The sequence below is a fragment of the Aythya fuligula genome, chromosome Z (genome assembly GCF_009819795.1).
Source record: "Aythya fuligula isolate bAytFul2 chromosome Z, bAytFul2.pri, whole genome shotgun sequence".
In the NCBI taxonomy this organism is placed as follows: Eukaryota; Metazoa; Chordata; class Aves; order Anseriformes; family Anatidae; genus Aythya; species Aythya fuligula.
The window spans coordinates 11,971,939-11,997,804 of NC_045593.1; the positions used below are offsets into that span (position 1 = coordinate 11,971,939).

General features: G+C 40.5%; 1 protein-coding gene across 1 annotated transcript in view; it reads right to left on the reverse strand.

The window, feature by feature from the left end:
* ADAMTS12 (ADAM metallopeptidase with thrombospondin type 1 motif 12) overlaps window positions 1–25,866 on the reverse strand; it is a 184,366-nt gene that overhangs the window by 29,947 nt on the left and 128,553 nt on the right. Inside the window, exons 14-17 of the mRNA XM_032205680.1 lie at window positions 22,387–22,507; window positions 16,704–16,948; window positions 15,213–15,354; window positions 5,838–5,964 (exon numbers count right to left, since the gene is read on the reverse strand). Of these exons, the coding sequence (XP_032061571.1) occupies window positions 5,838–5,964; window positions 15,213–15,354; window positions 16,704–16,948; window positions 22,387–22,507 (635 nt within the window). The remainder of the gene's footprint in view (window positions 1–5,837; window positions 5,965–15,212; window positions 15,355–16,703; window positions 16,949–22,386; window positions 22,508–25,866) is intronic.

Consider the following 25,866-nt stretch of genomic DNA (forward strand, 5'->3'; position numbering starts at 1 on the left):
GCAGGTTGTAGAAAGCCTTTTTTTTCTTTTTTTTCCTCAATCACATGCACAGAGATGCCTGGCAAAGAAAAGGATATGAAGAAGAAAACTAGTAGGTAGCTGTGCTGATTGTGGTGGGAAAAGTTGGTAGAAACTGAAGCCTGATGAGAGCAAATGAGTAGCTCTTCAATATTAATGTATCACCTTGTCCCTACAAAGTGACGGGACTGTCTTATCTCCACAGGCAGGTATGGCACGGAAAGATTGTGTTCACAAACAAATTTCACAGAATTTCACAGAATTTTCTAGGTTGGAAGAGACCTCAAGGTCATCGAGTCCAACCTCCAACCTAACACTAACAGCCCTCCACTAAACCATATCCCTAAGCTCTACATCTAAGCGTCTTTTGAAGACTTCCAGGGATGGTGACTCCACCACTTCCCTGGGCAGCCTGTTCCAGTGCCTCACAACCCTTTCAGTGAAGAAGTTCTTCCTAACATCTAACCTAAAACTCCCCTGGCTCAACTTAAGCCCATTCCCCCTCGTCCTGTCACCAGGCACGTGGGAGAACAGGCCAACCCCCACCTCGCTACAGCCTCCCTTGAGGTACCTATAGAGAGCGATAAGGTCGCCCCTGAGCCTCCTCTTCTCCAGGCTGAACAAGCCCAGCTCCCTCAGCCGCTCCTTGTAGGACTTGTTCTCCAGGCCCCTCACCAGCTTCGTCGCCCTTCTCTGCACCCGCTCAAGCACCTCCATGTCCTTCTTGTAGCGAGGGGCCCAAAACTGAACACAGTACTCGAGGTGCGGCCTCACCAGAGCTGAGTACAGGGGGACGATCACCTCCCTAGCCCTGCTGGTCACACTGTTCCTGATACAAGCCAGGATGCCGTTGGCCTTCTTGGCCACCTGAGCACACTGCTGGCTCATATTCAGCCGACTATCCACCATCACTCCCAGGTCCTTCTCTGCCTGGCAGCTCTCCAACCATTCCTCTCCCAGCCTGTAGCTCTGCTTGGGGTTATTGCGCCCCAGGTGCAGGACCCGGCACTTGGCCTTGTTGAACTTCATGCAGTTGACCTCAGCCCATCGGTGCAGCCTATCCAGATCCTCCTGCAGAGCTTTCCTACCCTCAAGCAGATTGACACACGCACCTAACTTGGTGTCATCTGCGAACTTACTGAGGGTGCACTCGATGCCCTCGTCCAGATCATCGATGAAGATATTAAAGAGGACCGGCCCCAGCACCGAGCCCTGGGGGACGCCACTAGTGACTGGCCTCCAACTGGACTTGGCTCCATTCACCACGACTCTTTGGGCCCGGCTATCCAGCCAGTTTCTAACCCAACGAAGCGTGCGCCAGTCCAAGCCAAGAGCAGCCAGTTTCTTGAGGAGAATGCTGTGGGAGACGGTGTCAAAAGCCTTGCTGAAGTCAAGGTAGACCACATCCACAGCCTTTCCCTCATCCACCCAGCGCGTCACTCTGTCATAGAAGGAGATCAGGTTCATCAGGCATGACCTGCCTTTCATAAAGCCATGCTGACTGGGCCTGATCGCCTGCTTCCCCTGCAAGTGTTGCGTGATGACTCTCAGGAGGATCTGCTCCATGAGCTTCCCTGGCACTGAGGTCAAACTGAGTACAAATTTTCCTGAGGCTCTCAAACTAGAGAGCAGTCTGTATGGTGAAAACATAACTTCAGTAGATTTTCCACTGCAGCTGTGAGTGCTCAGCTCTTCTACAATCCAGCTAGTAGCACCCAATCATGCACTCAGAAAATGAAGAGCATACACATAAGAATAATTTTTGAAAAATATGTGACTTGCCTGTTATAACAACAATTTTGGGACAGAGGTAGGGACAAAATCTGATTTTCTCAGGGGGCATTTGGCTGCCTGGAATCAGACTTCTCTTTTTTCCTATCATGCTGAGTTTTCAAGGTCTGTAATAATTAAGGCAGAGCCCAACAGCCCTGTCTGTCTATGGCTAGATGATATATGCTGAATGAGGATCCTGTTAGGATTTTGGAACCTAAGTTTTTGGAACCCTAAGTTTTCATCCTATGGGGCTCAATATTCCTGCCCTCTCACTATTTCTTTAAGGAAAGACTGTCTTCTTTAACTACACATACTTGTACAGCACCAGGCAGAGCACGTATCAACAAGGCACTGTTTTTTGGTCTAAGTATTATAATAGAAACAAAACTTTACATTCTTATTATGCTGTTGAAGTTTGCTAAACACTTTAGAAGCAGGACAATACAATAAAATTGTAAAGAAGCAGATAAATTTGGATATTGCAGGAGATCCCAAGTACTTTGAAAATATCCTATTTATGGTTCCTCTGTTCAAGGGGCTAGACAGCTTAAAATTGCTTCGGGCAATTTTCTGTACAGGCAGGGTAAAACTTCTACTCAGAGCACAAGTAGTTAAAATTGCTCTCTTTTTCTTCATTTAGTATCTGTTGATTTTTATCATGAACACCTATGGAGCAAAATCCCTGCCTATCCAAGAAACATATAACTGGAAACCTCATTCCATAGTGCAGTATGGAAAACATACATTCACGCCACAGTCACTCCTGTTGAGGAGTTTCACATGAGCAGCCTTAGCATGTTTGCACTCTCAACTATTCAACTGTATTTATTTTGTTCTTAGTCAACACGTGGTACACATGTATTGCTACATTTAAAATATTCGCATTGCCCCAGATTTTTAGTAGGAAGCATGGGGAAGAAACAACACAAGAAAAATATTAAGACTCGGACTTTGCAGAAGCCTGTCATTAAACAGTTTAAAATTAACTTCCTGAAATGGATTGATGAGATAAGACCTGGTTCATGCAAGTTACAAACATTAATGTTATTCTTTGCCTGTAGCTACCATTTGATACATTACCTAATTTTCAGCTAGTGACCTAGTAGATAGGCACATGGTAGCATGTTTTCCATCCAGAGGATTCAGCAGATCATAGGAGGGTTGTGCAAGACAGCATCCTTGTTTCAGATGGGATGTTTCCACAAAGAAACTGGTTTGCTGTTGGGAAGCATGATATCATCTAGCAGTTCCAGTCCTGTGGCTACAACTCCAACCAAAGGTTCCCAGTAGTGCCATTTTTAATGACACTGTCCTCAGCTCGCGCATAGTATTTAGCACCTCTCTACAAACACCTGTCTTTTGGCAGTTTCACTTGAACTCTCAGTTGTGCTAAATAGTGCTGTACAGGACACCTTTCTCTAACATTCAGATTTTCTTTACAACCACCAAACCACAGTATTTTGTGTGCTTGAAGTGCCTACTTGCTTTTCAGACAGAGATGTCTGAAGTTGAAGGGCCTAGAGAGTAAGTATTATGAGAAGCAGCTGAGGGAGCTGGGGTTATTTAGTGTGGAGAAAAGGAGACTCAGGGAGACTTCATCACTCTCCACAGCTCCTCCTCAAAGGAGGCTGTAGCAGGGTGGGGTTGGTCTCTTCTCCCAAGCAACAAGTGATGAGACAAGACGAAATGGCCTCAAGTCGCAGCAGGGGATGGTTACGTTCAATATTATGAAAATTTTCTTCACTGAAAGCATTGGTGAAGGTTGTGAAGCATTGGAAAAGGCTGCCCAGGGAAGCAGTTGAGTCACCATCCCTGGAAGTATTCACCATACACGTACATGTAGTGCTTAGGAACATGCTTTAGTGGTAGACTTGACGGTGCTAGGTTAAGGGTTGGACTTGATGATCTTAGAGGTCTTTTCCAACCTAAATGATTTTATGTGTGACTACCTGTCTGGGTTAGGGATAACACATATGTCATGGAAAAGTAAATACCAGCTAAACCCCATGCTGGGACCACAGCCTGCATCAGAGACCAGATCTACAAAATCCTGGGAAGGGTGAATAGGAACTCACTATTCACTGTCAGCTCTTCTATTAAAAGAGCTAGTGGCCACCAAAAGAGGCTGGTAAGAGCCACATTCAAAATAAATAAACTGTGTGGTTCTTTACACAGTAGGAATTAAGAATGTGAAACTTCTTGCAAAGGAAGATGTGTATGAAAGACATTTCACAGTTGCACAGGGAGGCTGAATTACTGCAGAGAGAAGGCATACATTGCTCTAGAAATGCCTCGAGTTAAAAACAGTTGGAAACTCTAAGAGTATTAGAATGAGAGATAATTTATGCTTGCCTTGTCTGCTCCTCCTTAGGCATGTAGTTATGGCCCTGCTGGAAACCAGAATAGGGGCTTACTTAGATGGTCACACTACAGTCATTCTTCTGTTCAGATAAAAATAAATAAGGAAATTGACTCTAGAAGTATATGTTGTCTGGGGTTCCTGCACTGAGGATTGCAAAATTGTCAAGTATTTTTTGCAGTCCTCAGAAGGATAATTATTCCTTTTCTCTGCAGAGCAGAATGAGCTTGAGAAGCATCACTCAAACTGGCAGCATACGAGAGCTTTTCTGCCTGGTTCACACTTAATGTAATTCCATGATCTGCCTTATAATGGACAAGTTCTGCTCCCTCACTTTCAAGAACAGGCCTGAATAATGCAACCACTTAGAGTAAATGGGGTAACTTGAGCACATTTGAAACTTTGGAATAAATAAAACAGTTTATACATGTAATAAATACAAAGTTCCCCCACACGTGGGAAGGCTCGGGTCTTAAGTAGTCAACTAGTTAATAAGTTTGATCTATTGTCAGTTGATTTCCTAGCAATCTATACAGAACTATGAAATGCTGACAGCTTATGCTTTTAACAGTTATTTATAGAGGCTGCAACCATAAAGATATAATTCCCAAAGGAGGCATCATACTCTCTTGTGAAGATACTTGGAAACGATTAATAAAACCAACAGCCACACAATTTGTTATGTTAAAGCATCATGAAAATTGCTGCTGACAAAGATAACATGGTATACTTTAAGGAAATCACTGCAATGACTTGGACTTGATCCTGAATTAACTAGAATTACTAGGTAAAGACATATACCACTGTGGACATCATGATAAAGGATTTTCAAAGAAAATGAAAGATATGCAAGATGTTCCAGCATCCAAAACACAAAACTAAAACCAATATCGGCTGTAGCAACAAGAACAGGAACTGTACTGTCACATCCCTGCACCACTGATACCTTCCAGCAAATCTGTGCCTATTTTACAGCCACAGGCTGCTGTCACCTGGAATGTTTGCTGTGGTTAATCTTCCTCACCCTGCTCCCTAAAATTGTAAAACAGAAAAAAGAGAGATGAAAAAGATCATTACAATAATGCTATGGGAATAGAAAAAAACGATTCCCATGTGAACACAGAATGAAGAAAAGCTGCACTTCCCTGGAAAGAAATAAGAAGGGATACAATAAAAAAGATGTCATAAGTGTTATAAAGAAGGTATGGTAATTAGAGTTATGAAAAAGTGTGCATTTCCAATCATCCTTCCTCACAAAAAGAACAAAGGAATCTAAAAAAAAAATACTGAAAAACAGCATAAAAAGGCTTAAAAATCTTCTCTGCAAGTTGGGTTTTGAAACATGCAGCGATACAGTATTGCTTGAGCTAAGACAGAATTTTTAAAATAAGAATTTACATGGCTTGCATGCACACCTGCACCTAAACTAAATGAAAAGAGTATCTATACAGACAGATAGCAGTCTCTGCCATTCACAGCAGATTGCTCAGCAACTCACACTGGAAACTTTACAGGGCAGCACACTCCTAATTTAACTATTACTGGGTTTCTGACACCTCACTCTGAAATACTTAGGAGCTGTCACTGTGGCAGACTGCAGATGTCACATTAATCTGGTATTAGAACCAACATATCTTTCTGAACGACTCTGAAACAAGATTACAAGGGCCCTCCCAGCATCTGGTACCTGGGCGGACAGTCCTTCTCATAGCATTTCTTCTGTCGTCCATTTGGCTGTGTTGCTGGGTCGCAGAAGGAGTTTTTGATCGCTCCGCTTCCCTTTCGCATGCAGTGGGCAATCTGGCGCCGCACCCCTGGAAGAGAAAGACAAAAAAGGAAAAAGTAATCCCTGTAGGCTGGGGACAAGCTGCAGAAATTCTCTAGCATGGCAAGTACACAACGATTGCACTTCATCGTAGAATACAGCAACAGCAGTGTGACTTCTTCTGGAGTAAAATTCAGTTCTGCTGAATGCCTGGGCTAAGTCAGGTATGAGTATACTTACAGAACAAGCTGAAAAAGTGTTATGCATGGCTCTTTTGAATCAGTTAGCTGAAACAACACACTAGAAAGCACTTTGCCTGATCACAATTAAATTGCCAGTCTCCAAAAGGGCTCCTATATCCTGAAATCAGGCACAGCAAAGATGCAATGTGGCAGCACCAGGCTGTTTGCAGCAAGGGAATTTTTCGTGATCTTTGCTTTGTACTTCTGGAATGAGCAATTAAGCAGAAAACAAACCACAGCATTTCCCTAAAAAACATAACCCTGCTAATGCTGAATTCTGCTTTTTAAAAGTTCTGATGCAAATGACCTAAAATGATGATGCTGTAACACAAAGGAAAAGATCTGTTTTTAAAATAACTAATACTCAGCACTAATGACAAGAGGCAAATTACAGCAGCGGAAAGAGACAGAGATATTCCATACATACAATTCAGATTATTTACTAATAGTTACACTCACTAAAATTCCTGCTCATTTAAGGGAAAAAAACATGAACCAAAATATTGCATCAACCTTACTGTGAACCTAAAGAAAACCACTTACCAGAGGCCTGTCTTCCACAGAATTTTACAATAATTTGAGGTAGGTTCTGTGCTGCAAACCCAAACAAATCCCAAGGAGTAATAAGACTGAAGAAATATTTTTATTCATTGCTATTAAACTAATTTTGCTATTAATTCACTACAATTAATATGCAGATGCTAGGTCACTGTCTCTGCCACTTTTATCCCTCTCCCGGGAGGGAATGGGCTTAGTAACACTATTACTATGGTGTCAGGGTAAGCGTTACATTATTTTGCAGTATTTTTAGGAATCAAGCTTAACCTTCTCTCATACCTCCTAATAACCAGCATGAGGATCTATCTGGAAGACAAGAACAGCAATCTGTAAGTAATAATGCCTGGGAAATGTGAAAATATTCTTCTATGCAGCACACACTTCTGTTCATCTCTACAGTATCCCCATATATGAGAATGAAAATGTATGTCCTGAAAATTCATGCTAGCATTATTACTACTTTGATTTAAATAATATCACAGCATTCAAAAATTTTAATTAAAACAAACAAACAAACAAACAAAAAAAAAAACCTGCCAAATCTAATACTAGGAAATCCAAAGCTACCAATCAAGGTAATTCTTGGTGGGAGAACTGAACATGGAGTGCAGATATGAAGGGGAATTTATAGCCAAATATTACTGAAAAAGATCTCCATAAGACAGAAGAAAATTAAAAACTTTCTATCCATATTTGGGTCATTCTTTCCATGAAGCAGATGGAAACCTTTATCCCCTTTTGACAGCACTCCCAGATATCAGATCTGTGACACTGAAAAAATGCTACAGCTTCTGGAGTTATGTTCAGACTTGTGACTAGAATGCATGCAACCATTACCACAGCCAGCATGGGATTTGATGTTGAACCTCCTATAGTCATAAACAATGGTTGATTTTCTACAACATGTATTTGTTTCACCTAAAAGGGAGAATGAGAGGGACTGCAGCCCTACCCTTCCATTAATACTCTTTTTGCTGAGGCATTCGAGCTCCAGGGTATGTGATGTGGCAGCAGCTGCATGACAGCACAGCCTCTTTGACTGCAGCACAGACATGGCTCTCCTCTTCCTAAGGGACTCCAAGCAGCAGAATGCTTTTCAGTTCAGTGCAGGACTCCCAGGGAGCAAGGTCCTGTTTTATGCTACGGAAAATGTAACTGGAATAGTAAGCAGCCATTCTGCTAGTTGTAAACAAAGCAGTTCACAGAAATACATTTCTGTTCCTTTCAAAATCATATGATATGTTGCTCTTACAAATGTAAATAAGCTACAGAAGAATTCTTTTGCTCTAACAATTTTTTTAGTGTCATTTCAGCTGCTATAATTCACTTTAAAACCACTATAAACCTTTGCGGAAGTATTGTTTAGAGGCTGTACATTTCCATAAAACATTTGCTGATCACTGGCGTCAATAAACGAATTTATTCACACAAACACATTTTTTATTATGAAAGTTATATGAATTTGCACAGTAGTATGAAAATCTGGAAAGTTCTGGGATAGATGCATATGTTTAAAGAAATCATTCATTCATTTTTTTTTCCTGATGATGGTGTACAGTTCCGTTCTAAAGCTGAAAGGAATTCTATATACACATATAGATGCGTATATATTTTCTTGAAAGCTGTCATCTTAAAAATATAGTAGTGTTTCAATTTAGCTGAGATATGTTGGAAGAAAGAAGGAACCTTGTGTGCAATTTTAATATGTTTTTCAAGGTCCTTAGCCAGTAAAGAAAATGAGATAGAAAAAGAAAGTTAAGCTGGGTGAATGGTTCATGAAATTAGCTTGAACCTGCCCTAAATAGAAATTTTATGCATCCGAAGCCCCATTTTTCTATTGAATATTCAAGTCTTGCTTTCAGCTATACTATTCCTCTTTGCTTTTCCTATCTAACCCGATAGATAATATGATTACCCTTTCTGTGATTAGAGAGAGTAAAATATATATAGGTATACATATAATGACACAACAAAACACAGCTGGGTTTTTCATCTTGAGCAAGTTGAACTAGAAACAGTGCAACAATAGAAAACAAGTCACCTCACACTGACCCTGGTTTACCAACTTTCACACAGGTCTTAATTTTGATTAAATCTGCTCAGAGACCACTTCTACTTCTCTGTGCCACTTCAACCATAATGCAGAAGAACTTTTCAGACAGGAGATAGAAATTTGACACACTCAGCTCCCAGTTTCTCACTTAGTTTGGAAAGAAACAAGCAAACAAAAAAAAAGCACTGGTTTGAAATCATTTGCGTCTGGATGGGTTTGAAAGAGATTAGAATCCTGTTGGCTGAACAGCCCCACCATGGCAGGTGGCTTGGAACCAGATGATCTTTCAAGGTCCCTTCCAACCCAAGCCATTCTGTGATTCTCGGTTTGGGTGAAGTTAAGGCTAAGAATGACAGAAGCAAAGGTCCTGCATCTCCAGAAGCAGACACAGAAACTGTGTGCAAAAGAGCATATCTGATAGTAAAATTCACTAGTTCGAACATTAAATTGTCACTGTTGTACATTAAATACTCTGCAAAGAATTCACTTTGGTATTTGAATGAATGACATTCAGTGAATGCACAAAGCACTCACGCAGTACAAAACCAGCCTTTACATTCTTAGTGTTATAAAACTTAGACCCATAATCATGAAGGAAAACACAGTGACTGTTGTGTTTGTTTTTTTTTAATCTCAATGCTACACATTTAGTAGTACATTTCAGTTCAGGAACACCTGGAGGTAATTTAGCAAAACAGTCATGATAACAGTTGTAAAGGATTTAGAGGGCACACAACAATTAACCCCCAAACAAATCTTACAGTCAAGTCCTCTGCAAAGGTTTGAAAATTTGCCAATCACTGCTGTTATCTATGAAGAAGTACATTTCTGAAGTTGCCTAATACTCTCCCTTTGTTGCAGCTGTGCTGTGTTTTTTTCCTTCTTGTTACATTCAATGCCACTCAAAGCTAGTTCTAAAAAACATCACTATGGCCTTTTGACAAGTATAAAGTAATTTAACTTGTAATTTCTAATTGACCATTATGTAAAGACAGCATAATGGGTAGAAAGTATAATGGGTCTAGAAAAATACTCAGTGAGGCATTCAAATTAATCTTCCTATAAAAGAAGCTTAAGGGCTTTACATGCTACCTGGCTGGACAGCAGACTCTGGAGGGACAACCCTCTTGGCTAGAGGGTTGCTGTGCACAATTCAAGTTTGACAGTGAAAGAGCTTGCAGGACGCCTTCCATAATGCAGACTTTCTGACTGCAAAGCAATTCCTTTCTTTTGCCTAAAGCAAATGGCAATCAGAGATTCCAACTACCCTGCAGAGAGGACAGAGCAAAGCTTATGATTTTTATTGTATATTATCCCCCTAAGAGTTTGTCATGAATGGATTGCAATGTAATTACCAAACTATTTTCTACACGACAAATAGATATTGTTTATTGCCAAGTATTCTTTTCCCTGCACACAGCGTTAGGTATCTTTTGTACAGAAAATATTCACAGAATCATAGAATGGGTTGGGTTGGAAGGGACCTTAAAGACCACCTAATTCCAACACCCTGGCATGGGCAGGGACACCTCCCACCAGACCAGGTTGCCCAAAGCCCCATCCAACCTGGCCTTGAGCACTGACAGGGATGGAGCATTCACAACTTCTCTGGGCAGCCTGTGCCAGGGCCTCACTACCCTCAGAGTGAAGAATTTCCTCCTCACATCTTATCTACACCTACCCTCTTTTAGTTTAAAGACAATCCCCCCTGTCCTGTCACTCTGCTCCCCGATGAAGAGTCCCTCCCCAGCTTCCCTGTAATAAGGGACTTCACCTGACTGCCAGGACTTTTCAAATGTGATGGAGAGAGGCTTGGCAACTCCATCAGCCAGTCCCTCAGGACCCTGGGACGCAGGTCATTGGGCTCCATAAACTTGTACCTGTTCATTTTTATCAGGTGGTCTCCAACCTGCTCTTCACTTACACTGGGAGGAACTTTGCTCCCCCAGCCCTCACCTACAGGTTTAGGGACTTGCAGTGGGTTTACGTGGCAAGGTTTTGGTAGCAGGGGGCCATAGGGGTGGTTTCTGTGAGAAAGATCTAGAAGCTGTCCATGTTTGGGAAGGGCCCCATTGTTTTCCAGAGCTGAGCCAATAAGAGATGTTGTTTTGCGCCTGTATGAGAGCATATTTAAGACAGGGAAAAAAACGCTGCACCACACAGCAGCTGAGAGAGTGTGAGGAACGGCCTTGCAGGCACCAAGGTCAGTGTAGAGGGAGGGGGAGAGGTGCTCCAGGTGCCGGAGCAGAAGTTCCCTGCAGCCTGTGGTGAGGCCCATGGTGAAGCAGGATGTCCCCCTGCAGCCCATGGAGTACCACGGTGGAGCAGGGTTCCACGCTGCAGCCCATGGAGGAGACCACGGTGGAGCAGGTGGCCCTGCACCGATGGAGGCTGCCGCCTGTGGAAGACCCCTGCTGGAGCAGATTCCGGGCCGGACCTGTAGCCCGTGGAGAGGAGCCCACGCAGGAGCAGGTGACCTGGCAGGAGCTGCTGCCCGTAGGGGAGCCAGGTTGGAGCAGTTTTCTCCTGAGGGATGGACCCCGTGGTACGGACCCATATCTGGAGCAGTTCTGGAAGAGCTGCTGCCTGTGGGAAGCCCACGCCGGATCAGTTCATCAAGGACTGCATCCCGTGGGTGGGACCCCACAGCACAGGGGACGAGAGTGACTGAGAAGGAGCGGCAGAGAAGAAGTGCTGTAGACTGACCATAACCCCCATTCCCCCGTTCCCCTGCTCCTTGGGGGGAGGAGATGGAAGAAGGTGGATGGGAGGGGGAAGGTGCTTTTGGTTTCTTTCCTTTGTTTCTCACTTCTCTCGCTTGTTAGTAATGAGCAATAAATCTTACTATCTTTTTATGCTGAGTCTGTTTTGCCCGTTACAATAATTATTGCGTGATTTTCTCGTCCTTATCTCAATCCTTGAGCCCTTTTCACATATTTTCTCCCCATTCCTCTTTGAGGAGGGGGAGTGAGAGAGCGGCTGTGGTGGAGCTCGGCTGCCCACTCGAGCGGAACCACGACAGGACTGGAGAGATGTGGGAAGCCTGACTGGCAGTGAAGGTTGAGGCAAAGAACTTGCTGAGTACCTCAGCCTTCTCCATGTCTGTTGTTACCAGCTCACCCTTCTCGTTTTTCGGAGGACATAAACACTCTCCTTGTCCTTTGTTGTCTGGCAAATGTACCTACAAAAATCCCTTCTTGTTCTTTGCATCCCTTGCCAAGCTCAGCTTTATCAGTGCCTTGGCTTTCCTGATCCCATCCCTACACATCAGAACAACATCCCTGTACCCTTACCAGGCCACATGTCCCTGCTTCCACTGCCTGTGCACACCTCATTTCGACCAGAGGGTCCTTGCCCAGCCATCCCATTCCTCTGCCCTCCCTGCTCACTTTTTACACAAGGGGTTGGAGAGTTCTCGTGGTCTAAGAAAAACATCCTTAAAGAGTTGCTATCTCTGTTCAGCTCCTTTGTCCCTAAGGACATTGATTTTTCAGACTGTATTTTTTCCCCATTAAATACTGTTACTGTGGGCTGGTCAGACTCACTCTCTCTCTGAGACTACAAAAGACAGGGGCATGTGAAGGAGATGCTAGAAAACTTAAGCACATTTACTTCTTTTCTTTCACAGTTGCAATGGAACTGGGGAAGGATATGGGCCAGAGCACAGCAATGTAGGCCCATGGTGCTATCCTGAGGCCAAGAGCCTTTCAGAAAATGTCTATAAGGAGCTTCCGCGGGGTCATTCTGAGAAGGGACAACCTCACTCTACAGAGACATTATGCATCATTGGCAATTTTTCCAGGTACAGACCCATATCCAAGGGAAATGTATCATGAGGTTAGAACTACTTTTTCTCTTAAGACAGAAGAGGCTTTCTTGGATCAGCCTGCTCTTGTGTCTCCAGTCCCATTTGTCACTCTCTAACTCTGTATTCCTCTCTTGGCTCTGCAAATAATTTGCTTGCATTGTCCTGATCTCTGTTGCTACAGAAGACTGAAGGGCTCTTGGATTTACTGCTACCATATCAACCCATGCTGATGAGAGGCCTTCAATGAATCTTTAGACAGGCCCAGGTTTGCTAAAAAAAATTCTAGGTAAGGATCAATTTCTCCCACTGACTATACCCATCAGAGTTAGTTCAATAGTTCATCTTTCTTGGCCCTCCTTTTGATCCTGAAAAACAGTTAGTTTATTATTTACCAAATGATGACTGCATAAGTCCTTGAAGGTTATTTCACTACCACATTTAGTCTAAACAAATGCAACTTTTTTTATCTCCTTGATCCCCATTAAAGGTTTGTCTTCAGTAAGGGCTGTCAGGTAGCATACTGATAGCTGAAGATAATCTTCTTGCCTACTTCAACGCACTTTATCTTAGAAACCTTACGGAAATCTTTAAATGTCTGAGATCTGGCACTACAGCTTTGTTGCTGCCAATGGCATTAAATTCTGAATCTAAACAGGCTGTACATTCAGATAAAATCAATCTCATTATTCAAACCTAAAAGGTAGTTCTGTGGAAGTTGAGGAAATGTGTTGATTAATGGAGCAACATTGGGAACATTCAGTTCTGCCTTTATTTTGCCTCTCTTTCCTGAGCTCAACTTGGGGGGATCAAAACACAATACTGTGCAATTGTGTGAGAATTTCTGGTTCTACATAAACGATTACTACCATGACCATTACTTGCTAAATGAGGCAAGACTTTAGAGTTTCCATATTTCTATGCTGATGGAGCATTAACATTTTCCCAATACTCCTTCTCTGCTGATACTTCCTGTTTTTCTCATGCAGCAGAGCTCCAGGTGTTTTTTGCTGATGTGTTTGTACTCTGCTCATCCAGACATAAGCCTGCTATGTTACTTCACTGGTGTGGTGCCTTGGAGGGCCAGAGCTAACTCAGACTCACTGCCAAGGTAATACAACAGCATGTTTAGTGCACACTCAGGCAGCCCAGAGCACAGTCAGATTAAGCATCATATACCTGCAGAGAAATGAAAACAGATTGTAATATCAGAACTCCCCAGGTTCAAGTGATGTACTGAAGCTCTATGCCAGGGTTTCCTTTTTTTTTTTTTTTTTCTAAATAGTGAGTAAGGGACAATACCCTGACTTCATTATACATTAGTAGACCACATATTTCTTCATGCCTGTTCAAACGCCTCTTATGAACATATATATCTAAGGTGAAAGAGAGCAAAGGGTCTACTAATTCCTTTCCTCCTGTCCTCGAAGGAACACAAAGAACTGAGAAGGCTTCCATGCTCTTGAACTGTTATGCACCTCTTGGTTCCCCTGTGCAGTCATACCAAGAAGTTCACTATCTTTCCTAAAACACATCATTTCTACCTATGCAGAAAACAAAGCCATGAGCTCAAGAAATACTTGTTAAGAGTCCAAAGACGGTAATGGGGGAAGCCACTTATTAAATAAAAAACCAAAAAAGCCCCATATCCTGCAGTCCTCTATTTAAGTAATCATGTGGTTGTTAGAAATCAAAGCCAAATCACACAGTTCTTTAGCCAGAAGGTAGTGCACAGGATTGTAATTTACTTAGTGAGAAACACTTCTGGGAAAAGCAGAGCAGATGTCGAATAAAAACATAATAAGCAGTCTAATAACACTTTCCCCCCCCCCTTTCTGTTATCACGTCAATTGTTATATTAAACATTATCCACAAATAGGTAACAGAGCTAAAACATACAGCATGCCATTAAGCAAAACATTTGTTTTGTACCTAACGAAAAAGCTTTCTTTTGCTAACAAGAAAGCACATGGTGCTATGTGCTGAGAGTCTCAAAAAAATAAAAAATAAAACACAATTAATATGGGGTGGCTGACCTGGGTCGGGGGGACAGCTTCTTGAGGATGGGCTGGGCATTGGTCAGTGGATGGTGAGCAACTGCATTGTGCATTACTGGCTTTGTACATTCTACTACTATTATTATCATCGGAATCATAATCATTATTATTATTACCCTTTCTTTTCTGTCCTTTCAAACTGTCTTTATTTCAACCCACCAACTTTTATTTTTTCTTCCTCCCAGTTCTCTCCCCCATCCCACTGGGAGTTGTGGTGGGGTGAGTGAACGGCTGTGTGGTGCTTGGCTGCCTGCTGGGTTAAACCACAACATGCTGGTAAGCAGGATTACTGCAAACAATACTGGCAATAAGTTAGGAGGAAAAGAAAACTAGGTTTTCATTTTTGTTCGGAGAGGTTGAGAATTTCAAGGCAGATACTACACAAAGCCACTTGCTTTAAATAGGTTTGTTAACTTATTTTATTTTAAAGCCAAAATATATTACAATGTATGCTTTCTCACTAAATGCAAGTAAAACCTTACCTCTTAAAGAAATAGAACACTGTCCAGGTAATTTAAAGCAAAAATGAAATTGGCCAGTAGCAAAGTCAAAAATTAATAGAAAAAGAAAATGAGGAATTACCTCTTCCACAGGTAACACTGCAGGCTGTCCACTCTCCATATTGCCAAAAATACTCTGGCTCTCCAATCTCATTCTCATGACTTTCTTCTTTACGTACAGTGTATTCATACTTGATTCCAGGGTTAGTCTCTTGAAAAAGCAGCTGGAGAAAGAGTGCAGCTTATTTAATTATTTATTATTATAATAATCTACTGGTCCAAAGCTTTCCAAGTGTGAAAACAGAAGAATCAGCAAGGTTTAAAGCAGCTACCACCAGTTCAGAAATTCAGACCAGCAAATCTTCCATTTGTGTGCTGACAGTGGTGCACACATGGGCCTTTCTAAGACACAGCTATTTGCCAGGCACTTTTGCAAGCATAGGTGGGAATAAGTGGGTCAACATAATTGGCATCTTGTTAACTGTAAGAAAAGATAATGCAAAGTCCATCCAAGGCACTGGCAAATGCGCTGCTGATTAAGAGCTATTGCCAACCACCATTATAAATGGTAATAACCCTACAATATGAAAAAATTTTTAAACATATCCAGTAGATCATAAAACCACAGATTTTATTCAAATACTGCTTTATTATTTTTCAGTGTTTGTGGATTAAACAGGAAAATTCCAGTTGAGATGAGCCACCCAATAAATTCACCATTTGGCCAACAGAAGGGAGAGAAGAAAAACATTTTCAAGGGATAGAATAGTGAGGCAATGAACTTCTATTCTTCCTTCTAATTGTTTCCTTGGCTTTGCTCCTGACAGTGATTGTTAAGTTACATGTTAGATGTGCCTTCTCTCCAGACATTCAAGGTGTGAAAGTGGTGCCCATCTAGCACTTATTTAATGGCATGGTGGATACACAGGCAAACAAGCCATGAAAGAAAGATATATTCACAGAACAAAGGGGCAATTTAAAAATATTGTTTTGCAGGATTAACAGAAGTTGGTTACGTTTAAGTTAGAATCTATAAAGCAATACAAGAGAAATAAAAGGTAGCAACCTTAGTATATGCTAAACAGATCCATTTTACTTACCGTAAACTATTGATCTGTCTATCTAATGCTGTACTTTGTTGCTCAGTATAAGCTGTCACTGCTGTCACTTTGCTAGCTCTCACTGTTTCCAGCCGGAAATCAGCTGCTTTTCTATGACAGTTACTTTTCCTCTGGGTCCAGTTCACATCACAGCAGTTGGTCTAAACTGGCATAAGAGACTGTGAAGTTTGGGCAAAGGACTGACCAACAACAGATGATAGGATTCCTATCCTAGTGGCCACACTGAATTATACTTGCTTTTAATAGTCAGACTCTGACATTCAGTTACGATGAATTGCCTTCTCAATCAACATGTTCATTTCTCTCCTAAATAGCTTAAGTGATTTTTGCAAGACAGCATGCTAATATCATTATCTAAAAATATACACGTTTTTCCAGCCTCAGTGTCAAAGCCCCAATACATTCCGCTGCCATCCAAACCCAGCAGGCTCTGTTAGAGATAACCTATTTACCTGAATCCATATAGATTCATTGGTGGGTCCTGGAGCAGTCAGATTTTCTAGATCACCTGTTCTGTCATACTGAAATATTGTTCCTGCCACTTTGTATTCACCATTCCACTGAATGATAAAACCTCCATTCAGGTAATATTTTTCTGGGTCTTTACTTCGCACAGCGAGGAAATTGCCTGCTTCTGCAACTTCTGTGACTCTGATTCCCCTTGCGCCTTTTGGAATTAGCCCAATATCAACATATCCTAAGAGACAAAAAAGATACAGGGAGGTGAACCACAAAAATGACATTGCATTGTACTTCAGATATTTTAAAACATCAGCTTTGTTTGAAAGTATATACAAATGTGCTATCACAAAGCTTTTATCTCAAGGTATTCTTTTCAGTTAGTTAATGGTGGGACTTCCCAAGCCAGGTTTTCCAGTATCAGTTGGGGAATATGTGATGTGTTTAGGCCATGATAGTGGCATTTAGAAGGGATATGGAGGTGAATGCTTTACTGAGCTGCACCAGATGAACTCTACTCCATTGGTAAGTGTCAACATCTTTATAAACACACCTGAGGCCTCTGGCATACTGCAATGTGAGTGCTCTGGAGAAAGGCTATGGAGTCCCAGTAGGTTAACAGCATGTTGTAGGAAAGGTCTTTTCAATTTGCAAGGAACATTTTCATCTGTCATCTGTAGATGTACATAATTTCACATCCCTTGTCTTAAGTTACTTCTCCGTGACTATTTCCCTTACATAGCTTTGCTACAAAAACCTGAAAGTCATTCAAATGCCTCAAATCACTAAGATTAGTTAAACATTATTTTAAATTACTGAGTTTTATAAGAAAGATCAACAGCTCTTCATTCATGGGCAAAAGTATCTGTAAAAAAAGGTTATTGGTATGTGTGTTAAGAATAAAGACAGTGAACCTATTACAGAATTTTGTTTGTACTTCAGGCAATACAAGAAATCAAGCTCAGTGCTTCTCATCTTAGAGGTAACTACTATTGCTACTGAATGAAAACTGTAAAAATAGGAAGTTCGCATACAGATTTGAACACAAACTCAAACAGTTTTCTTGCTATTGCTCCTGGGTGGGCTTAAGAAATCTGATGGAAGACCAGCTCTTCAAGCAGGTGCCCTGGGAGCGTGTGCTGCAGTTTGGGTTGATTTATTTCAAGTTTGGCTACAGTATATGTATGTGGTTCCTCAGTTCTCATCACACATGGCTGAGGTCACAAATTAAGTCTGAGAATCACATCCCCTTCACCTTTCTTGTGAAATAAGCACATCATCTTTTATTACACTGACATATACCATATTGGCCAAACTTAGTGATCTTCTGAATCAATGTTATCCACATACCTGAAGTACTAATATGCCCTTTGCTGTTAAATAACTTACTGCAGTAAGTGTCCCAAAGTCTTTAACATCTGAATTTTCCTTACTGCTCTTTTATAAGGTGATATGTGTTGGTCCTACTGTCATATTTTGATAATGGTATAATGAAAAAAAATAATAAAAAAAGATCTATCTGGATCTGTCTGCTTCAGGCTCTTCCTAATTAAATTCAATATATTTTTCCTGTGAATAATGTTAAACAGAGAGAGTTTTCTCTGGTTGCCATCTTTTACAAGTTTTCTACACTGACCATGGGAATTTAAACCTTTCAGTCTTTCATAGGTGAAGGGAATAACAAAATCCTTAGGATTACTGAATAACTTCTATTATAGGAAACTAGAGGTCTAGGTCTATTATAAACAACCAAGGTCTAATGATTGTCCCAAATGTTGTATTCATTCAGTGCAGTGGAGACATATTACAAGCACAGTGTGTGATCGTGTGAATAAAGACTTGATTAGATGGCATACTCACAAGTATGCCAAATTAAAACAGCATGCAAAATCTTAATTGTATCATGTCCCAAGAGCTTGGCCTTGCAACCCTGGTGTCCTATTTCCAGCAGATTTTTTTTTTTCTAGATGTAATTGGAATAACATTTGCTCAAAACACAAAATATAAAAACAATCAGTTTTGGTTCTAACATAAAGCCTGTATCGTCTCAAGTTTTTGCATAACAATTTGTCTGAATCACCTGCTGTTGCTCATAAACCTGATTTTAAATATATTACAGCTGTATTGTGACAGATGTTACATTTGGTCAATGTACCACACTTCTTCCCCCTAGCCCTTCCTTTTTTGACTAGCTAAATTATCTCTTGATTTCCTAGAACCTCACCCTATTTCTCAATGAATGTTATCTGCTTCTGAAAGGAAAGCTAATCAGGAAAGAGCTTTTGACTTTATCATTCAACATAATAATTTATTTTTTTGTTTAATAATGAGGTAGATGGTGTTTATATAATTGCTCCTGGTTATATGGTTCCATCTGATAACGATCTAGTAATCTGAGATTCAATAACAGTTAAAATGTCAGCTCTCTAACCTACATGCTGTGTTCATTAAATCCTGGAGCATCCAAGCTCTAGGTGCTATCATAACACCTGTGAAATGGCAACTTTCAGATGCTATTAATCTTTTCCTTTTTAATGAAAAGCTATATGCACCTAATCACAGATGAGAGCACAGTATGAATAAATTCATGCAAACCTCGTAGGCACAGCTCTACTAGGACCAAAGAGCTTGTTTCTCTTTTCCCATTGCTGTGAGACAGAAGTAATTTCACTGAGGTGGTTAGCAATGTATTGTAGATCAGATTACAATCTAGCTATTTCTCCTTATCACACCAGCTCTCATCCTGCTCTCCAGTTTGTCATATCTGTGACTTTCTCACTTTAAAATGTGAGTTCCTGATGCATGATTTTCCTATGAGCTTGTTTCTAGGCAATATCACAAGCATATTACATGGAAAACAGCACAGACTCCCCATGGTTTATCAGGTTTGTACAGTTACATACAGCCTTCTCATGGAACAGACAGAGCACTGCAGTGTATGATGGCCATGGGAAAAAAATTCTAGTTCAGAGACAGTTCCCTAAGTGAGGATCCAGAAGACCTTCCAATCTCTTGGATCCATATTTGCATGGCTATGTCCAGACTCCATCTCAAAAACACACCAGACCTCCATTTGCACTTGGATAGCAAGGGACCGTGGCAAGTGTTGATTCAGTTCCAATCAGCTTGGTCAAAGGTGACAAGCCAAAGATAAACCTTCAGGTTAAGGCAAATACAGCCACAGTTCCTTGTTTGCACATCACTATCTTAAAATTTCTTCTGCCTTTTTGTTACCCATTTATTCTACACTTCACTTGCCACAGTCCTAAACCTATATCTGTCACATCTCAGTCTTTCTTTTACCCCAATGCTTTTCCTCATTCAGAAGCGCCATTTATTCTCCTTCCAAAGACTTTGTGTGCCTTGTCTATGGTCTGCTGTATGGAACAATAGCCCTCTGCAGCCACCACAACAATGTGAGTAATAGGAAAATCTCATCCCCCCAACAATACCCTACCACAAAAAAAAAGCAGAGTTTTATAATAATCAAAGGATAACTTGTATCTTCTTTGCCCAACTCTAGATCCTGCTTATGGTGCAATCTTTTGGCCCAATTAGTTCAGCTGAAGCAACATAAATGGTTTGCAAAGGAACTTGCTGAAAACCTAGTGTGGACTGCATACTAGCTAGCATTAGTGCCAACAGCTAAGACCATTTGCACAAATCAGACCTCTGATTTGTTTTCCAACACAAAACTCTACCCGAACCCACTACACTGATAAAACTGTCACTCCTACGGCTGTGTTGGGAATTCCTGGACAGCTTTCCATATTTTGCATCCAAAAGAAAGGCATTTGAAAGAAACTCTGAATAAAAACATAAAAAAAAATTTTTTTATGTGTTTAAAACCTTTTTCTTTTTTTTTTTTTTTCCTGAACACAGGCAGGTTAAGACTTCAGGTAAAACCTATCCTGAAGTGAAAGGCTGAAGTATTTAAAGCTCTTTCCTAGTGTATCATTAGTCTGATCTGGCAACCTAGTTGTCTTGCAGAGACATTAATCTTTGGTCCAGTACCAGAACCAAGAAAGACTCTGCTGGGCCTAAGTTCTGAAGAAAGCTTTAGATCAGAATATATTAGCTTTGCTTTTGTAATTCTCATTAAACATTCAAAAAACTCATTTTCCTTCCCTGCTGATGGCACCAAGTATCCTGTACTCTGGGCCAGTTTCATTAGCTATACTGAATTTATGTCCCTGAAGTCTTTATGTTTACATAAACCGTTTAGTAGCCGCTGTGTCATAAATCTGTGCTGTATGACAGAACATCACAGTACCTGCAAGTCAGAGACAAAAAGAAGCCAGATGTTGTGAACAAAATGCATTTTCCTTTTCTCAATTTCATGCCTGTTAACATCAGTAAGACAGTAAGATTCATATGTTGCCTTAAAAGCTAAAGAGCCCACCAACCTTTTCCTTTCCTGATATTTTTCCTAATTTTTTTCTGCTATGGAGTTGACTTCTCTAGAAAAGAAAAGAATCTACAGAAGCTATCCCTTAAAAAAATATCTAAAGAAAGTGATTAAATAATTTTCCTTAACATTCAATACTCCTCAGTGGTATCTGTTAGTGAGGTTTATTGAATCTTGAGGCAAGGAAAAAATAAATGAAGATACAAGACAAGATGAATTTGAATAAAATTAGAGACAGCTATCCTCCCATGCATAGATATATCAGACCATTTCAGAAAAGCTGTTTTTTGAAAGCAAACTTCTGATCATCTGCAGCCTTGCAAAACCTGCACACAGACAAAGGCAGAGTAAATTCTAGAGTAGCAGTAGGAAAAGATCAGAGGCTGGAGGATTTCTGCAATATCGGAAGAAAAGGAGCTCTAGATTTTTCTTTGTAAGCCTCATGTATGTATGCCACCTGTGTGGTCACATCATCACATCTGCAGGATACAGAGTGAGTGGCGGGAGCAGAGGAATGTATCCAACATATCCACTGGTTTCCCATTTAAAGCTGTTCATCCCATGTCCAACTCACCATCACTCTTCTTTCTCGGTTTTAGTTACCCCTCTCTCTTCCAGACTTTTTGGCTCCAATTCATCCCACAGAAGGCAACTAAAGGCCTGAATGTCTCACTGGCATTGGTGAAGAAGGGCTTGGTTCATCAGATGCTGATTCAGACCTCCATAAGAGGGGGTCTCCCCTCTTATGAGAAAGACCTCCCTGCAGGGGGTCTCTCTCCCCTTCCAGCACAGAGGCATCCCACAGAAACTTCTATATAAACCAGATACAAAATTCTGCATGGGGAAGAGTTTGTACATGGCCACGAGAGCCAATGCTATCACATTTAAGATACTTGGAAATGAACTCTCAAAGCACTCAGCACAGCATTTTCTTGGTGCTTTACTCTGTCTACAGATTCAGTCCAGATTTTCCAAGGGCATTAATTACATTCATTTTGTAAATGCACTCACTATTTGGGGTTTTATTGGTGTAACTTGAATAGGACTTGTTAGTCTCTGACATAAATTTTATTAGATGAGGTGAACTTAAAAAGTACGGACCACTGATCTTTTCTGGCACAAGCAGGATTCACTGTGAAATACCCACTTGCTATTTCCCATGCAGATTGATCACTCAGTTTACAATGAAAAGCTTTTTTTTTTTTTTTTTTTTTAATGTCGAAAGCAACTTCATCAATGGAAGAGTTTAAGAAAAGAACACGTTTTACCAAATCCTTCACTTTGATTAAAGGTCATCTTCACTGTATGACAGGCAGAGCCATCTCCCAGGCAAACTCCACACTGGTCTTCAGTTGCATTGGAATTTATCTCATAATCACAGCCGACAGCCTGGAAGAAAAAACTGTCTCAGAATAAATATGGTCTCCAAAATGAAGCTTCAGCATACCCTGTCCTCTTCTAAGATGGGGAGACTCAATTTTGCGGCAGAGTATATATTCTACATAAAGAAACTAATAATAGAGATAATTGCATCTAGGTAAAACTCCTGTGGATTAATATGATGTTAAAAAGAACAACAAAAAAAAACACAATCAACACTACCATGCCATGAAACATACAGCGGTGTTTAGATTCATATGCTTGAGATGGAAATGTGCTACCCAAATGGCCTCAGCAACTAGGATTGCCCCAAACATCTAGGATTTGTGTCTGCTTTTTTATGCTGAAGACACAACCATGGATTCCCAGGACTACAATGTAGTAATGGAACCAAAAGATAGGTTCACCAGTACCACAGAGAAAACCCAATATTATGCTCACAGACTAATGCAAACATTTTGTATCTCTGGTCTGTTTTCTCAACAAATGTAAAACAAAAGCTGTGCACAGGAACAGAAGCCCTGAACCTGTATTAATGCTGGTGTGGTGCAGGGGGTTATTGCTGGAGATTCACTTCCTGAACATGCTGAACTTATACAACTGCACCCATCCAAAGATATAAAGCAACTCAAGATGTGACAGACCACTTTCTGATTGTCATGCCAGTTTTTTGTGGCAGTCCCAGTGCAGAACAGTTACTGCAGACAACCCCCTGGCAAGGTGAAACTCTTCAGCAGGCATGAAGTTTTACACCCATGACACTTGCTTCTCCAGTTTGCCCACATAGGACAATGTATCAGAGAGAAAGTTCTGGTAAAGATCAATTTTTCAGTTCATGATGCTTGGTAGGGGGTCAAAGCAAGAGAGAAAAATTCTTAATTTTGAGTAGGGCAAATCCTTCTTTAAGAACTAGCAAAGTTTTTTAAGTTAAAGATTAACCTGTTTTCATATTTAAAATGTGGTATGAAAATTATTTTATGATTCTTGAATTTTATATCCATTTACTTGAGTAGAAGTAGCACATGCCCTCACCAGAGAAGTAGAAGTGTAATACGTCTGGGTTAGGCACAGCTGAACAGTTTGCTCCCTTCTCATATATAGTCAAAAAACCTTTCATCATCTGAATCAGCTTGGTAATAAGGCAATGCAAGGGTTTGGATTTCCCTGAAACTTCTCTCTCCTGACATGAACAGAGCTCAGCTGTGGGAAGAAAATCATCCCCCAAACTTTGAAAGGCTTCATGATAAGATAAAACTATAAAAATACACCAGGGAAAGGATCCTAAAATTTATTTAAGAAGGCTTTAAATAGCCAGCTTCAGAAACTTTGCAAAAGTTATACTATAACACAAAAGGTAGATTGTAATGTATTGTTAAAATTTGCAGGTTTATATTTTTATAGTACTGCTTTCCAAAGGGTGTACCACATAACAGCACACTTGAGCTCCTAAAGCTCTTTAAATGGTATCTGCATTTCAACTGCTTTTGTCACAAGTCCATATTAATGAATTTTAAAAAACATTAACAGTGCTTTGTACCAGAGCTAATCATCATTACTGAGGAGCAGGCTGTGGCTTTCCAACTAAAATAATCTCCATGTATTGTTCCATGTTTGCTATGTGTATCCCTACATCGTAGCTTCCTCTGTAGCACACTCTCATGCAGATAATGTGCATCAGGCAATGCACAGTCTTCAGTCATGAATAATAAATAGGACTTACTGCTTTTTTTGGCTTAATTTGAAGAACATTCCAACAAATTATTTTGTCTGCTTCCCTCCTCCTTGCATGCTTCATCTGGGGAATCATTTAAGAATTTTAAAAACTTTTTCTAAAAAATTCAGAGTAAATTTCTGGGGGAACTGTCAAAATGCTTTGTTTTCAAAACCACACAATAGAATGTGTTGACTTTCCTGTCACTCCACATTCTCTGCTCCCTCCTTTCTGTATTCTAGTTTCAGACTGAAATCACTTTCAAATTTTGACATGAATTAGTGCATAGTTTCAATCCCATAGATGTTACATTTCTTGATTTGTTGAGTATTTACTAAATAAATAAAATTATATTTAACTTGGAGAGAATAGATGTAATTCTGGACACATTTTTGGGCCAACCCAAGCCCTGAAGGACAGAGACCTGGCTGTTGCTCTGGGAAATGAAGATGGACATTTGCCTCAAATCTTATCCCTTCCTACATTCTCTGGCTGGTGTGTGGATAATGCTTGTACAGGAGCTTGAGGCTTTTCTCTGTTCTCCTTTTCTCTGTTCTGTTGCAATATCAGGCTCAGTCCCAATATGCTACCCATACCTCACAGATCCTAAATCAATTCTTACCAAATTTTTTTTTGTGGTTTGATTGTTTGTTTTTAGCAGTGAAGCTCCTTGATTTTGTACCATCATCACAGTAAGCTGAACTTGCAGAATGCCGCCCGGTGTCCAATATTTAATAGCTATTAACAGCATCTAAGACATCTGGAAGCCTTCAACAGAAAACTGCCTCTGATTTAGATGAATAACCAACAGGCTGGTGGTAGTTAAAAGTTTTTCTCTGCTGATTTTTCTTAAAATAAGCTTTCAGGTGTGGTACCTGCCAACTTCTCTGAGCCTCTTTATGTATGAAAATCCAGGCATCCCCTCTTTTGATTCTGATCCTATTTCACCTTCAGTACTTCAGCTATTGTAATCTTCTGTAAGCTCTTGACAGGAAAGCCCATCTATTAGATTAATCTAAGTATAAAGGCTTCTTCATATTCTTGCTCTTAAAATGACAGAAAGATAGTAGAAACACCTGAGCTTTTCCTCTGTGCACGAGTGATTTAATGAACAGCTAGAAAAGCTGCAAAGATAAAAGCATGAAAAGGCCCCAAGTTAACAAAGGTGTTAAACCATGTCTCTTGCGTTTTTACAGAGGTTTCAAGAAACACTCATCTGTCACTTAATGACAGGACTTATCCAACACCTTTGAAACCTTCTATGAAAACCAATGGCTGTGTCAAAAGGATCTGCAGCAGGCACTTCACTCTTATTTCACAGAAGGAAAAAAAACTTTTCCCTTCTGTGAAATAAAGGGGAAACTTTTTTCTCACTGTTATTGTAATGTCTTTTGCAGACATATCTCAGTACCAAGGACCATGTTTACAAGCAGCACAGAATGTTACAGTGATAAGCACATGCTAAGAAGGTTCATGACCACAGTTTTGCCTCTAAGCATGTAGCTATTCATCCAAGGATGGATTTAATGAAGTATTCAGAGTACTCAGACACCACTGTGATAAGTGCAAGATGATTATTCCTCTTGCCAAGAGCTGAGATCTAACTCCTCACCTATGAGCTAAGTATTCACTACAGTTTATATTTAGTACTTTCTAA